Source organism: Athene noctua, chromosome 7 (assembly GCF_965140245.1).
Source record: "Athene noctua chromosome 7, bAthNoc1.hap1.1, whole genome shotgun sequence".
In the NCBI taxonomy this organism is placed as follows: Eukaryota; Metazoa; Chordata; class Aves; order Strigiformes; family Strigidae; genus Athene; species Athene noctua.
In genome coordinates this window covers 26,267,478-26,282,815 of record NC_134043.1, presented here as the reverse complement: position 1 = coordinate 26,282,815, position 15,338 = coordinate 26,267,478, and the positions used below count along the sequence as shown (strand labels likewise).

Here is a 15,338-nt window from a genome sequence, read left to right as displayed (position 1 = left end):
TAGGGAAGCCCTGAAACCTCACTAAATGAACTGCCCCACATATGTCTACTGCCACAAAGTTGAAAAACCAGAACACAAATAGAGGAGAGAAATAATAATGATGATAAGATTCCTGTTCCTCACCCTGTCATTGCCCACAATTCTGACTGGAAAGCACCAACAGCTTCATGAGAAACAGCAACAGATAAGATATGGGCTGAGGTTGCTCCCAGGGAAAAGTCAGATCGCAGCAGGGCTGAGAATGATGGTACCTCTTCCCAGGCAGGGAAGGCTGCTGAGTACAGAGTGGGGTATTCCAGTTCACACCTCACCCTTGAGCAGTATCGAGACATAGCCAACAGTTTTCTCACAGAATCTGTTTGGCATCACCACTCTGTGCTGGCCCCTGCGCCTGTGCATGGTTTTGTGTGTGTGTGAGTTGGTGAGTGAGAGAGACATGGGTCAATCCCGTGAGACCAGTTTGGTTACTGTCTGGTCACTGGTGCAAGTCTAGTTTATGTTTCATTGTTCATCTTCCTGCTTAATGTATAAAACTGACTGTTACTAATATCTTTGAAGCACCTGAGGTGCCCAGGAAGGCTGCTCGTGAGGAAAAAGTACCTGTGGCCATTGCCAAAGCACCAGAGCTTCCAGCACCCAGAGGTACCTGTCTTCATGGATGGCTTAACAAGGAAGATATTTAATCTTCTTCTCTTAAGTGTTGTCCTATCCTCTCTTGGCCTGTCTTGTTTCCAGACTGAGACTCTCAAGGTTGTGCATGCTGGGTAAATGGTGCTGCACGTGTGTGAGAGGTTTTGAGCCGGCTGTTTTGATGTTTTGTGTCTGTGTTGCCCTGTTTTTTTGTTCCTACTTGGCACATGTTTCCACCAATGTAAAATGAAATGCCCTACTATCCTTGAAGTGCCTGAGATGCCTGAGGCAGAGGTCCCAGAAGAGGAAGAGGAGGAGGAAGCACCGCAGGAGGTGACACCAGTTGCTGAGCCTGTAGAACCAGAAGCTCCTCCAGCTGAAGGTATACAGTGGTGTGGTGGTGTTCTGAAGGAGCCTGCCATGCCCTCTGAGTTTCTGCAGTGATGAGTACTCTTTGCCCCTTTCCATTCTGTGGGGAGGGGTGAGAGCAGCTTTTGGTTGTGTTGTGTCTGTGTGTGCCTGACCTGTGTGCTCAGTCAGGTAAAAGGAACTAATGTCTTTAAAGTGCTTGAGGTGGCTGAGGAGGAAGAGCCAGAAGAGGAGGTGCCAGTGGTCATTCCCCCAAAGCCTGTGGCTGTACCCAAGAAGGCTGTGGCTGTGCCAAAGAAACCAGAAGCTCCACAAGCTAAAGGTATATCTTCTGTGAGGATCTGCATTTTGTTCCAGTGTATTCATTAATATTTTGTTATCCCTTCTTTTGTGTAAGAATTGTTATGTGTCCTCTACCTACCCCTACACTGATCTTTGCATATGACTAACAAACCAGTCACTAGGGGAATGTTAAATTGTTAAAAATCTAAACTCTTTGGTTTTCTTCTAAGTGTTTTGATATTTTGTGGTTTTCCTAACTGGGAAATTAAGAGAGAATAATATCTTTAAAGTGCTCAAGGTGCCCAAGAAAGCTGTCCTGCAAGAAAAAACGCCCGTTGCTGTACCCAAAAAGCCAGAACTACCACTATCCAAAGGTACATGTCATCACTATTAATATCATCATTAGAAAGAACCATGTTCTTCTGGAGTTAAATTGAACTAATTTTTCTGGTGATGACCTATCAAAGATAGGTGCATAAGAAATATGAAGTGCAATGTGGAATGTCAAAAACATGGCAGAAAAAATAGATTCAATTACTTGAAAAATATCTATAGCTTTCTGAACTTTTTCAAAACTTCAAGAATTACCATTTATTGAAAGCTTAGTTTAAACATATTAACATGCTGTCCTGAAGAAAAGTCTGCAAATAAGTCTTCAGTTTAAAGAACATAATGTTGCATCCCTGAATTTTCTAATAGACTGTATTGCTGAATGAGAGAAGCAGTATCAGTTCTCTACCTGTTTAAAGTAAGTTAATGCCAATATGTGTGAGGTAGATTTGCTATCAGAAGACTGGATATATCTACTACTCATCTTGTTGGCACATGAAAGGATCATTAATGCAATCCAAAAGAGAGGAGAGGAAGTACGTATTTCTGTAAACAATAGAATCTAAAAGAAAGGAACTTTGAAAAACTGAAAAGGAAGAGGAAGTGCAAGGAATGGAAATAATTGATAGAAAAAAGTGGTAATGATATATTTATAGGTTACTTTCCTAAAAAAAAAAAAAATGTTACAGTGACAAAGTAGACACGAATGATACATGACTGATACTCAAATAGGTTTGGATTCTATAAATACGTCTCTGATCAGCTGATACAAAGAAAGCATGTGTTTTCTGCATTTCTACCTTGGCTCAGAAACAGAAACTAAACACAGAATTCCCATTTCCTGCGTGATATATTTGACACCTTGGTCATTGTTTGAAGTAAAGCATCACTGATGACTGAATGTAACCACAGCACTTTCTCAGACAACTGCATGCATGTATTATTGATTGTCTTATTGTTTCATATGCATCTGTACTGCCCACAAAACTAAAATATACTAATATCTTTGAAGTGCCCAAGGTGCCCAAGAAAAGTGTTCTGGAAGAGCCCATGCCTGTAACTGTGCCAAAAAAGCCAGAACCTGCACCAGTTCGAGGTACCTGTCACCTGTCAGCCTGAATGGGACTGTTTCTTACTGTTTTACATGTTACTTCTGATGTCTGTTATCCTGTCCATTTGTGATTACCTGAAATTACTATGTTCTGTGTGGTGTATCTGTTAGGAATTCCATTATCTAGTATTTTGTATAAACAACCCTAATGTGTATTGAATGTATTGTTTTATTTTCAGATTCTGGATCAGCAGATACTAGAAATGTTATATTTTAAAAACTGATCATGAATTTTTCAGTTTACTACCCAATTTTGTTATCTTAAATAGACACAGTAAATATCTCTATGTCTTGACAGTCTCAGTTAATGTATATGATAGACACAAATCTTTCAAAATGAAAAACCAATTTTTGCTCAGAAATGCACGAGGGTAGTAAGAAATTACAGCATATAAAGAGTTTAAAGAAAATGCTCATAAATTTAGAGTTTATAATGAAGAAGGAATGGTTATAAAATCTAGTGCACCACACAAACTGTGGAAGTTGCCAAAGTGAGATTAAAATCGAGGAAACAAAGCTACTTAGGATAATAAATTAAGCCAATAAAAAGAAAGCATCGACAAAGAATGGAAATAGAGGACAGAAATAGGGACAAAGGATAAATTCTGGGTTCCTCACCCTGTCATTGCCCACAATTCTGACTGGAAAGCACCAACAGCTTCATGAGAAACAGCAACAGATAAGATATGGGCTGAGGTTGCTCCCAGGGAAAAGTCAGATCGCAGCAGGGCTGAGAATGATGGTACCTCTTCCCAGGCAGGGAAGGCTGCTGAGTACAGAGTGGGGTATTCCAGTTCACACCTCACCCTTGAGCAGTATCGAGACATAGCCAACAGTTTTCTCACAGAATCTGTTTGGCATCACCACTCTGTGCTGGCCCCTGCGCCTGTGCATGGTTTTGTGTGTGTGTGAGTTGGTGAGTGAGAGAGACATGGGTCAATCCCGTGAGACCAGTTTGGTTACTGTCTGGTCACTGGTGCAAGTCTAGTTTATGTTTCATTGTTCAACTTCCTGCTTAATGTATAAAACTGACTGTTACTAATATCTTTGAAGCACCTGAGGTGCCCAGGAAGGCTGCTCGTGAGGAAAAAGTACCTGTGGCCATTGCCAAAGCACCAGAGCTTCCAGCACCCAGAGGTACCTGTCTTCATGGATGGCTTAACAAGGAAGATATTTAATCTTCTTCTCTTAAGTGTTGTCCTATCCTCTCTTGGCCTGTCTTGTTTCCAGACTGAGACTCTCAAGGTTGTGCATGCTGGGTAAATGGTGCTGCACGTGTGTGAGAGGTTTTGAGCCGGCTGTTTTGATGTTTTGTGTCTGTGTTGCCCTGTTTTTTTGTTCCTACTTGGCACATGTTTCCACCAATGTAAAATGAAATGCCCTACTATCCTTGAAGTGCCTGAGATGCCTGAGGCAGAGGTCCCAGAAGAGGAAGAGGAGGAGGAAGCACCGCAGGAGGTGACACCAGTTGCTGAGCCTGTAGAACCAGAAGCTCCTCCAGCTGAAGGTATACAGTGGTGTGGTGGTGTTCTGAAGGAGCCTGCCATGCCCTCTGAGTTTCTGCAGTGATGAGTACTCTTTGCCCCTTTCCATTCTGTGGGGAGGGGTGAGAGCAGCTTTTGGTTGTGTTGTGTCTGTGTGTGCCTGACCTGTGTGCTCAGTCAGGTAAAAGGAACTAATGTCTTTAAAGTGCTTGAGGTGGCTGAGGAGGAAGAGCCAGAAGAGGAGGTGCCAGTGGTCATTCCCCCAAAGCCTGTGGCTGTACCCAAGAAGGCTGTGGCTGTGCCAAAGAAACCTGCGGTTGTGCCCAAGAAACCCGAGCCTGTGACTGTACCAAAAATACCAGAGCCTGTGCCTGTTCTTAAAAAACATAAAGTTCCTTCAGTTAAAGGTACATACATCAGTGACCAAGCCTCTCTTTGTTCTCTGAATACCTTTTCCCTTGTTTCACTCATGTATGCAGTGATTAGCTATCTGATTGTGTAATCTGTCCCTTGAAATTTCATTCTTCATGTTTTGTATGTATTACTCTTTTTAGTCATTGCACTTTTCACTATTGTACATATATATATGTATCTTAATGTTCACCAAATTTAAAATTTACTAATATCTTTAAAGCACCTGAAGTGCCAGAGGGAACTGTCCCAGAAGAGAAAGTGCCCCTTACAACACCTAAAAAGACAGAATTTAAAAAACCAGAACCTCCTCCAACCAAAGGTATATATTGCCAGGAGTCATCTCCTGAGAAGAAATGTTTTCTGTTCTCTCTATTCTTTGTTCATAACTGAGTCTATAAAATGTGTCAGTTGTATGTAGACTACCTTGAGAAATACTGGAGCCCAGCCGTTCCTGGTTGTGGCCACTGTTACTCACTGATCTTCTGTGTGCTAGGTGTTTTTGTCTTTTTTGTTTCATACATACATTTATATACACACAAATAAGAGGAATTAATATTTTTTAAAGTGCCTGAGGTGCCCAAGAAACCCGTCCCAGAGGAGAAAGTACCTGTTGCTGTTCCTAAAATACCTGAACCACTACCAAGTGAAGGTATATGCCATCATAGCTATTACTGCAAGGACAATCCTGTTGTTCCAAACATAAGCTTTAAAATAGATGTCCTTTTTTTCCCATTTTAATGTTTGTAAGTTGTTCATATTTTACGTTATACCAGTCTATGTTTCTTTTATCTATTCTCATATTTGGTAGTAAAATATAATTTTCAAAATTAAATATTTTCAAGTAACATATGCTCCTACACAGAACATTCCTAACAAAGTGTGTTTCTTTTTAAGATAATAGTCAATTCCCACTAAATTCGAGTCTCTTAAAACCTAGTATTTACATTGCTGTTATAATCTTAAATTAATTGAGAGCATTGAAGTTTTTATTCTTTCAAGTTACAATGACTCATCCACAAATTTAATGTTTGGTTTATACTGTATGCATAAAAAATACTATCCTTCGCAAAACCCTGTCTCATTCTTACATAGACAGAGTAATTTTTTTAAAAGCATGTGTTAACTGCAAAGGTTACAGATACTGAGTGATTACTTATCCTAACATGTATTTGTCTCTGTCTATTGGAGTAGCTTTCTTTTTAGTGATATCTACATAACTGTTCATGTGAAACAATCTTGTAATTGGAAACTTACACCAGTTGTCAATATTCTTTAAAGAATATGAAATTGTAAAGGAGATTGAGCCTGAAGAAGCAGAAGAAATTCCAGCTGCAGAAATAGAAGAAGCTTTACCAGCTGAAGGTATACAAAGTACCTGCCTGGAGTCTGCTGGACACCTTTCTTTCATTACCGTGCAGTTTTTTTCTTGCTCTGTCATTCTTCGCACATGTACCTGCATGTTGTAGGTCTCTGCTTAATTCTTTCTCTGCTACTGTGTTTTGGAAATGTGTTCTGATCTCTTAATTCTAAGTACAACATACAGTCTATGTTAAATGCTTTCAGTATGTTTCTTGTCGAGTCTTCCTGTCATTTGGTTTCCCAGCTGTTCTCATGTTACTAACGTTTTTTAAGTCAACTTGGATATTTGAATTGTGTGAATGTTACAAAACAATAGCCTAAGGCTCTTTCATACTCCCTTTTAACTGAATGAGATTTTTTCACTGGCTTCACTGGAAATGGAAAATTACTGTCTTTACATTTGTACCTTACTCTTCACATAACTACTGCAGTAGTAAATTTATACTAAATCCACTTAATGTTATTTAAAGCACCAGAACCTGAAAAGAAGATCCCTGAAAAGCGAAAACCACCACCACTTACTCCACCAACAGAAGATATTAAATTGGCAAAAGAACTACTTAAAGGTATATTCATCTGAAGCCACAATTAACAGTGGGAACTCAAACCAATAATCATTTAAATTATACTGATGAATCTTGACAAGCATGCTTTTAAACATATCACTTTGGATCTTTTTCTTGAGTTTGTTTTTTTTTTTCCCTATTTTACTATAGCTTTAATAGTGCACCTTACTAATGCTCAATTCCTTATGATTTTTTACCAGTGTTATGCCAAGTCAGTTTACCTGGTTTTTTTTTTAATAGTTACAGAAAAAATCGATTTATTAATGAAAATCTTAACCAAGTTAACAGATTCTTCTATCCTTAACATAATTCTTCTTTCTATATCATTGTTCTTACAAATGAAAAGAATCCCCAGCAATAATTTGCTGGTGTTACTGTCTGAACGTGGGTTTCAGATCAACTGTGCTTCCTACAGACATCTGACTTCTTCTCAACAGTTAACCAGCCAAAATCTTAGCTTTGTAGCTCTTGTCTTTCTATTATATCAATTGTATTAATCAGTTGTTGGGATTTTTTAGAAAGTTCTTTTCTTTTTTGAATCTAATGATGTGTGTTGAAAAAATCAAATCATTTTCTTTAAAGCTCCTGGATCAAGGAAGAAAGTTGTGACTGCAAAACCTGGTGAGCCTCCAAAACTGGAACCCCCACCTGCTAAAGGTACCTAGCTAATATAAGAATCAGACTTAAATTAAGCCTCTTGTGATCCCAAAGTTGTAGTTCTTGATACCTTCTTCTTCTTTATTTTTCTCAGAAATATCCAAAAGCTGTCTATGTTAGATTATGCTCAACAGCGAACTCCAGTCTTAGATGTATATGTTCATGTTATATTTATGTCCACTTTAATCTCTCATCATGCAATTCATGAGATGCAAGAGACAGAATGACAGAAGAGTGAGAGAGTTTTTGAGTTTTGTCATGTGTAGATGCTCACTTGGGTTCTCTGCTTAAGGAGAAATAAAAATAATATACTTTCTAAATATATATAGCATTGTTCAAACATACTTAGATTATTATTTGTCTGAAATGTAACATTTTATAAATGAGATGACATTTTCCAGAGATAGAGATGAATAATGAATGGAGCAGGCCACTTTACAAGTACTCCAATTTTTCATATGTACTAGAGCTTAAGACAAGCTAAACAGCTGAGCAGTGAACATCTCTTCTTAATGCTGTTCCAGAATTAGAAATTAAACTAAATGGATCCTTATGTACATCACATATAGACAGTTCAGATAAATAAATATGTAACATAAGCCTGTAAAGAAAGAGGAAAAGGAGATTAAAATGTAACTATGATAACTCTCTTTGAATACATAATATTTATATTTTTGTCAAACCATATTCCTCTTTTTTTGATTTGTGTGAAAATTTACTCCTATGCATAAGCCTAGAAGACAACTGTACGCAAAAAATATAAAAAAAATATTAAAACCATCAGCATCAATCTTAGCAGTTTTACCTTTGCTTTTAATTATCAGTAATGGGCCAGAATTTGATTTGTGTGTTTGGAATAATTGTTGGTTATGAACCCATAATAAAATCTGGAATAATATTCTTTTAAGTGCCTGGACTTGTAAAGAAACCTCGCAGAGTGATTCCTGAAGTTGCTCCTCCACCAAAAGAAGAAGTTGTTTTGAAAAGAGGTATAGTAACTTGTCTCTGTTTTAAAAACCCCAGCTTATTAACATTGTTCAGAATATTCCTCTAAGTAACATTGTTTTATGTTTCTGATATGGAAAATTACATGAACCAAGTACTACCTGATGTCTCTTGCTTGGGGAAAGCATTTATATTTGCAGAGATGAAGTGGGGATATCCTGAAAATGTGTCAGATCCAAAGAATTAGTAATTAAAACAGAACACTGAAAATCTGGTTCCCTGTAACTCTCTTCTGTTTTCCTTATCTCTGTAAAGTCTATACTAGATTTGACAGTTTTCCACTGTCTTCAGCTTCTGGACCCCTAAATATTTTCCAGTGGCAGTGTAAATGTAAGTCACATAGGTAGCATCTATATTCTCTTTTATGATTTTCTAAGAAGCATTGCACAGATTGCAGAACCCCATGGTACTATTGTACACCAGTCATCTTTCCTGCAAAGTCTGGAGCAATCTGAATCACTTCATGCTCAGTTATTGCTTAGAAAAAGAAGGCACTAATTCCAATTATTTTTGAAATACCACAGTGTGATGACTCATGCCTGCATACCGTGCAGCTGACCTTCAAATTTCAGACAACATAAAAAATATATTCAGTTTTTCAGATGACAGTCTCGTTAGATATCCAAGATAGATATCTGACAGGACAAAAATAAGTGAAATAAGTAAAATGAAGAACAGACATTACATAAAGTTGAGCTCTCCCAATATACCACTTAAAGATTCGGTCTTGTTCTATCACTGAAGTCAATAGGAGTTTAATCTGTAATCCCATGTTTTGTCCCTGAAAATCATTGGTAACTGCAGTTATTAATGCATAATTATGTATGGTAAATCTTCATTTAAATATGGTAAGAAATATAAAAGATAAAAAATTGTGTTCTATTATAGACAGCTAACATTGACATCTTTCCTCTCAGATGGACTGCTCTTAATAAAAGCATCTTTTTGCTCTAGATGACTTTGAATTTTAAAAGGTTTTCAGTATAGTGTCTTGAATAGTTACACAAAATCTTCCATTTATGTTGAACTATTTATTTTACATTCCTGTTTCTTCATGATTGTTGATATATTTTTCATCCTTTGTCTTGTTCACCATCATATTCTTTTGTTTACCTGTGCTTTAAAATCTGAAATTCCTTCGTTCTTAAAGTTCTTAAAAAGAAAACAGAAGAGGAAGAACCTAAACCAGAAAAAGAACCTAAACCAGAAGTTAAACCAGTACCTACCCCAGCAGAAAAAATTAAGAAACCTGAAGGTACTAGATTACATTCAAATCTATCTGATAAAGTATAGTTAAAAATAGAAAATAAAAATCCTCATTTAAGTAGTATTCTCTGAAATTCAGGAATGAGAGATTTTTTTAAATGGCTTGCATTAGCCTAATTGTGTAAATGAAAGCTTTGCTGAAAGCAAAACCAAATTTGACATCCGCTTTTGGGTATGAATTATGTATTTTGAGATTGCTTCTCAGTCTTCACTGTGTATAGAAGAGAACTTTACAAATGTTTTGTAATACCGATAAAAATATAACTACTGTGAAAGTTAATCCAAGAATTCTTTTAGTTAATGTTTTGCAAATATTTTTCCTTTTGTCCATTTAGTGTTTCTAATTTATTGAAATATCACTCTTAATTATTATCATTAATATTACTCTTATTACATGTTCCTAAACCTTGTGAACATCTGGAACTGTTTATGTCTAAAAAGAATGAAAAGTTTTAAATACTTTGGAGATAATTGTATTTGGGGATTCAAGGCCTTTCAATATATCTTACAAAATAAAAATAATATTTTAAAGTCCCAGAGGTTCCTAAGAAGAAAACTGAGATACCTGTCATAAAAAAAGAGGAGAAACATGTGCCAGAGCCACCAAAAGGTACAGATGCGTGGTATTCTTTTTCCTTGTTGCAGCAACTAAATGATGTTCATTGCTAAATATCATGCTATATTAACCTAATGCATTACTCTCATCCAGTCTGTCCATGAGTATTGTGTCATGATTAACCACTTTGGATTCTTCTGGATTTCTTGCTGTCTTTAATTCTTCAGTGCTTGAAAAATTCATTTTTCCACAGTATCTTGCTTTACAAGAGTTCTCAAGTTAAATTCTTGCTTTCTGGATAAATAAAATATAAAACAATAAACTCTGTCTTTGATTAACATTCTCTGTATTGTTGCTTCTAACTTTAATATTCAATGGGATTACAAAAATGTAAATTAACCTATTTGTAATTGTTGTGTTTGAAATGCCAGAGCCTAAGCAAGCAGCTATCCCACTTCCTGGGCCTGAACCTAAACCTGCAGTAGGTAAGAATTCTTTAGTCATGAATAACAGTGCAGCCTTTCTTATGCATCTAATATTTTCCATTCAGAGATTTCTGGCTAAAAGGACATTAAAATATGTCTTTAGTATTTCTGGACTGAAACATTCATACAATCTACAGAACGTTTTGAAGGACATCATACTTAAAATTATTTATTAAAACAAATATACCGGAACTCTTTTTTTTTTTTTTTTCCCTACAGCTCTAAAATCTCCAAAACCAGCAGCAGAACCAGCACCAGCTGTTACTACTCCAGTGACAGTCCCAGTAGTTGGAAAGAAAGCAGGTATTTATGTTTATTCTATGCTATTTATAGGGTTTTTTTCTCTGAGATACCTAAATACCTTCAGATTAAAAAGAATGAAGAGCTGTACAATCATATAATTCATTCATTACAGGAAGATTTGAGGTCCTATTCAAGGATCTGGTTATTCTAGGTACTGTCACGTGATCTAAAAGACAGGTGTGTTTAATACATCACAGAGATAAAACTGTGTTCTTTCTGGATGGTGACGTGCACCTTTATTTATTGTCCTACAATGAAATGTGTGTATTCTGTTGATTCCTGACTGTTGTTTATGTTTTGATGTATGTCCTGTGAAATGCATCTCGTATTTTCTGTATAGCGAAAGAAAGGCTACTTGTCTCTAAACATTTCTTGTGTTGTTTGACTATTTGCATTTAATTTGTTACTGAAATCCTGAGGAGACATGGCAGTGCTGTAGAAGAACTAGAGTACTGCTACTTTCAATTGATGCTCTTAAGGACCCCGGATCATACCCTGCTCTGAAATAAGAACTGTGAAGAGTCCAATTCCTCTGAAGCACTCAGAGCCTGAGGTCCATCAGTAGAGCTGATATATATGCTGCACACCCATCGTTCAAAGGGCCTCATGTTACAGTGGAGCTCACCTCTTGGGCACTTGAGAAGCCTAGTGATGAATGTCTCTTGGCCATTGATTTGGTGATGTAGCCAGGCCTGCAAAAGTATAACTAATCCATTTTATATAGGTGGCCAGATAGGCCTTAAAAAGCTCTCATTTTCTGCTACTTGTAATGTGGGTTAGATTTAAACTAGCAAGCAAGTTGGACAGTGCTCTGCACCATAACAGTGGTTTACTCAGGTCTTCTGTACTGTTTGTGCGTGCCTTTTTTTATCTTTCTTTTGTTTTGTAATTGTGTTGTAAGTCTTCTGTTGTGTGGAGAAAAAGTGTTCTATGTTCATTTTATTTCAGGTATAGCTGGAAATTTTGTCTTAAAATATATTGTTCCTGATGCTTATTCTGATGGATTTTAACTCTAAATTACCTGTGAAACCTTTGTAGCTGCAGAAAAGCCTGATGCACCATCTATACTAAAGCATAGAGATAAAAGGCCCCCAATGGAAGAAGAAAAGCCTGAGTCAGTTGTGTTGAAGAAGATTTTGGTTGAGAAATGCTTGCATGTAAAAGAGAGAGTTAGTCCTAAGGAGACAGTTCTGGACAGTCAGACAGTAGAGCCGCTTGAGTTTAAAATCTTACTGGAAACAGCTGATGGAATACTGAAGCCAGAGCAAGATAAGCAGGAGAAAGTGGCTTTTAAATATTTTATCATGGCTCCTGAAGAAGAGGAGCTAGAAATTACACCTATAGTTTCAAGAAAGACTACCCTTACAGGTGAGAAAATAGAAGTTGCAATAGATCACATTACTTATGCAAAGAATGAACCACCACTACCTGATGAGGAATTGAAATTGATTTCTATAGCATCTGAACATGCAGAAGGAGATTCTGAAGAGGAAAAGGGGGATGAAATTAAATTGGTTGTTCACAAGGAAGCTGCTATAGAGAAAGTCTCTGACAAGTTAAGTGTTCATGAAGGAAAGATTCCTGTACATGATAAAGAAGAGGAAATTGAGTCAACTTATGTGCCTAAACATATGCCCAGAGAGCCATATGAGCCCAGGGACCAGAAAAGACTTCTAGGAAAAATGAGAAAATCAAAAATCAGTTTGCAACCTGAAGAATTTACTATTAAGGATAAAACCTCATTTGTAAAGAATATTGCAGCGGCAGGAATAGCTGAAACTCGTCTGCTTACAAGTGAAGAAGAGAGAGGAGGTTTTATTCTAGAGAAATCTGAAGTTCCTCTTGGAGAATCCATGAAGGAGCATGGCATACAAAGTAAAACTCAGTGGATGAAGAAATCTGGTACCACAGTAGCTGAAATTCCTATAGATAAGATTCTTGATAAGGAAGCAAAGAAAATGGAAATTATTCAAGATGATAAGAAAGGTAACAATCTGGATTTCACATCAGCAGAACTACATTCCTTAGACCTGTTTGAGGAAATTGAACCAGCACTGAGAAAAGATATTGACCTAGAATACCTCACTGAAGATGAGGAGGTTCCCAGAGAAAAAACTTACATAATCTTTAAACCGTCTGCTCTTAGGCCAGAAGTAGTGGAAAGGAAAGCAAGAGAAAAACATTCTGCAGAGGAAGAAGTTCATTGTGAGGAGGGTTCAGGAAAATGGTCGACTAACAAAGCACTCCTAAGTGATAAAAAAACAGGCAGAAAGATTACACCAGAGAAGGAAGAGAAAAAGACCTTCAGCACCCACTTAAAAAAAGACAAAATTAGACAGTCAAATGCCCATGAAATGCTGTCTGTGGAAAAAGAAGAATTTGATACAGTGATTACAGAAGGAGGAATGGAAGATGAAGTTTCCACAGAAGAACATGAAAAGGGAGTCAAAGATAAAATAGTTGACAGATCTGAGTCAATAAAGAAAGTTCCTGTTCAACCTCCAGGTAGTCAAGATAAAAAACAATTTCAAGAAGTTCATGCTATTCAGGATGAATGTCACGACACTCCAGCTCTCCAAAGCAGCAAAGAGAAAACTGAAGAAAAGAAATCTTTGACTGTAGAAGAAGTGAAGCTTTCAGGAAAAGAACTTCCAGTGACAGAAAGTTCGTCAGATGAAAAAACATCAGCTAAGGATGGCATTGGGAAAAGTGCATCGTTTACCATGGAAAGAGAAAAGGGAAAGCTTTCAGCCAAAATACCGTCAAGCAAAGGAATTGCTCCAAATGGAGAAGTTACTTACTCCTCAAGCATAGGTAAGATAATATCTCCCAAGAAACCAGAAGGAGAGAGAGAATTTCGGAAATCAGAACCTGCTTGCATGATAGAGCAGGCCAGTAGGCTTTTGAGTGAGAACAGAAATTTGGATGCACCTGGAGAATCACGTGAAGTTCGGGATGTTCCTGCAAAGTCTCATGCAAAGCGAGGTGAGGAAGACTGCTGCCAAATTCTTCCACGAACTGCTTGTACTATTTGCTTCAGGAGAATATAATTTGCTGTTATGATGTTTGTTTTCATTCTTTAACATCATTCACATTTCCATCTAGTCTGTCAGCTGGCTGTATTGGCATTCAGCCACTCTTATCATGTTTGTCTTACCTGTCTGTATATACATCTGTGTGATCAGTGTTCATTGTCTTAGTCTTATACTTTTATAAGACTGCATAAATCATGTTGTGTGCCATTATGGTCTCAGCAAAACTCATGTGTTTCATCTAGTATTCATTTTTCCACCCACTGCAATAAAATCTCTCCTGCATTTCATTCATACCATTCACCCATTAAAAGTATCTTTTATATTTCCTTTCACAAAATGATGCTTGCATACCATGGGCAATATTTGCAGAAGTTAGAGATGATTCATCGCAAGCTGGGCAACTAACAGAACATCACTCATTTGTGAGAGTATCATATTGTCCTGAAACATGTATTTAATTTATACAACTTATATTTTTGTTGTCTTCATTAGTAAAGGTGTGTGCTTTTTCTAAAAAGCCCGTGTAATTTGTAATAGGTACTTAAGCTATTTTGGTTGGCAGGTGGGTATTGATCAAGGGCCTAATTGTGAGTAAAGTGTCAGAGAATGGCAGAATTTTATAAAATAGTGGACAGAACAATAAATTGAGGAATTAGGACCAGTTAAGCTGCCTTCCAGTCCCTGCTGCTGAATATGTGTCTTTCCCATGCTTAAAGTTATTTAACTTGACATTGAGATATAGAAAGTATAAGTTGTATAAATATATACATATGTTTATATCTTCCTCCTCTTTTTGCCTATATAAATAAAAGAGATAAAGTCCGATTTATAAAATAAATATTTGTCTTAATTCTAGTATGTATATTTAACTACATTCCTGATAATATTGCTGTTCTATTTCAGAGCCCAAGCCACCAAAAGAAGAATCACCAAAGGGTATCAGTCCAGTCAAAGGTAGGATACTAGAAGTCAATACCTAAAAGCAAAAGCAATAAATCAGGATTAGTTTATTCAATTCTGAATCTGAATTACAGCCAAGAAGACACCTTCACCAGCAGATGCAGAAAGAAGGAAACTCAGACCAGGCAGTGGTGGTGAAAAACCTCCTGAAGAGCCGCCATTCACTTACCAACTCAAGGCTGTACCACTGAAGTTTGTCAAGGAGATGAAAGATATAGTGCTAACAGAAGCTGAATCTGTTGGGTCTTCTGCAATCTTTGAAGTCCTTATTTCACCATCCACTGCAATTACCAGCTGGATGAAAGATGGAAGTAACATCCGAGAGAGTCCAAAACACAAGTTTATTGCTGATGGCAAAGATAGAAAGCTGCATATTATTGATGTCCAGCTGTCAGATGCTGGTGAATATACTTGTGTATTACGACTGGGGAACAAAGAGAAGACATCTACAGCCAAACTCATTGTTGAAGGTATTCCCTGTTTCAAGTTTATCAAGAATTTAAAGGCTAGCTATTCCTCAAGCTAG

The 15,338-nt window shown here is 37.1% G+C and overlaps 1 protein-coding gene across 1 annotated transcript in view; it reads left to right on the top strand.

The window, feature by feature from the left end:
* The window catches only part of TTN (titin), a 242,029-nt gene that overhangs the window by 126,881 nt on the left and 99,810 nt on the right, over window positions 1–15,338 (top strand). Inside the window, exons 142-150 of the mRNA XM_074911579.1 lie at window positions 6,450–6,545; window positions 7,128–7,202; window positions 8,111–8,191; window positions 9,358–9,462; window positions 10,006–10,083; window positions 10,461–10,514; window positions 10,734–10,817; window positions 14,756–14,820; window positions 14,892–15,282. Of these exons, the coding sequence (XP_074767680.1) occupies window positions 6,450–6,545; window positions 7,128–7,202; window positions 8,111–8,191; window positions 9,358–9,462; window positions 10,006–10,083; window positions 10,461–10,514; window positions 10,734–10,817; window positions 14,756–14,820; window positions 14,892–15,282 (1,029 nt within the window). The remainder of the gene's footprint in view (window positions 1–6,449; window positions 6,546–7,127; window positions 7,203–8,110; window positions 8,192–9,357; window positions 9,463–10,005; window positions 10,084–10,460; window positions 10,515–10,733; window positions 10,818–14,755; window positions 14,821–14,891; window positions 15,283–15,338) is intronic.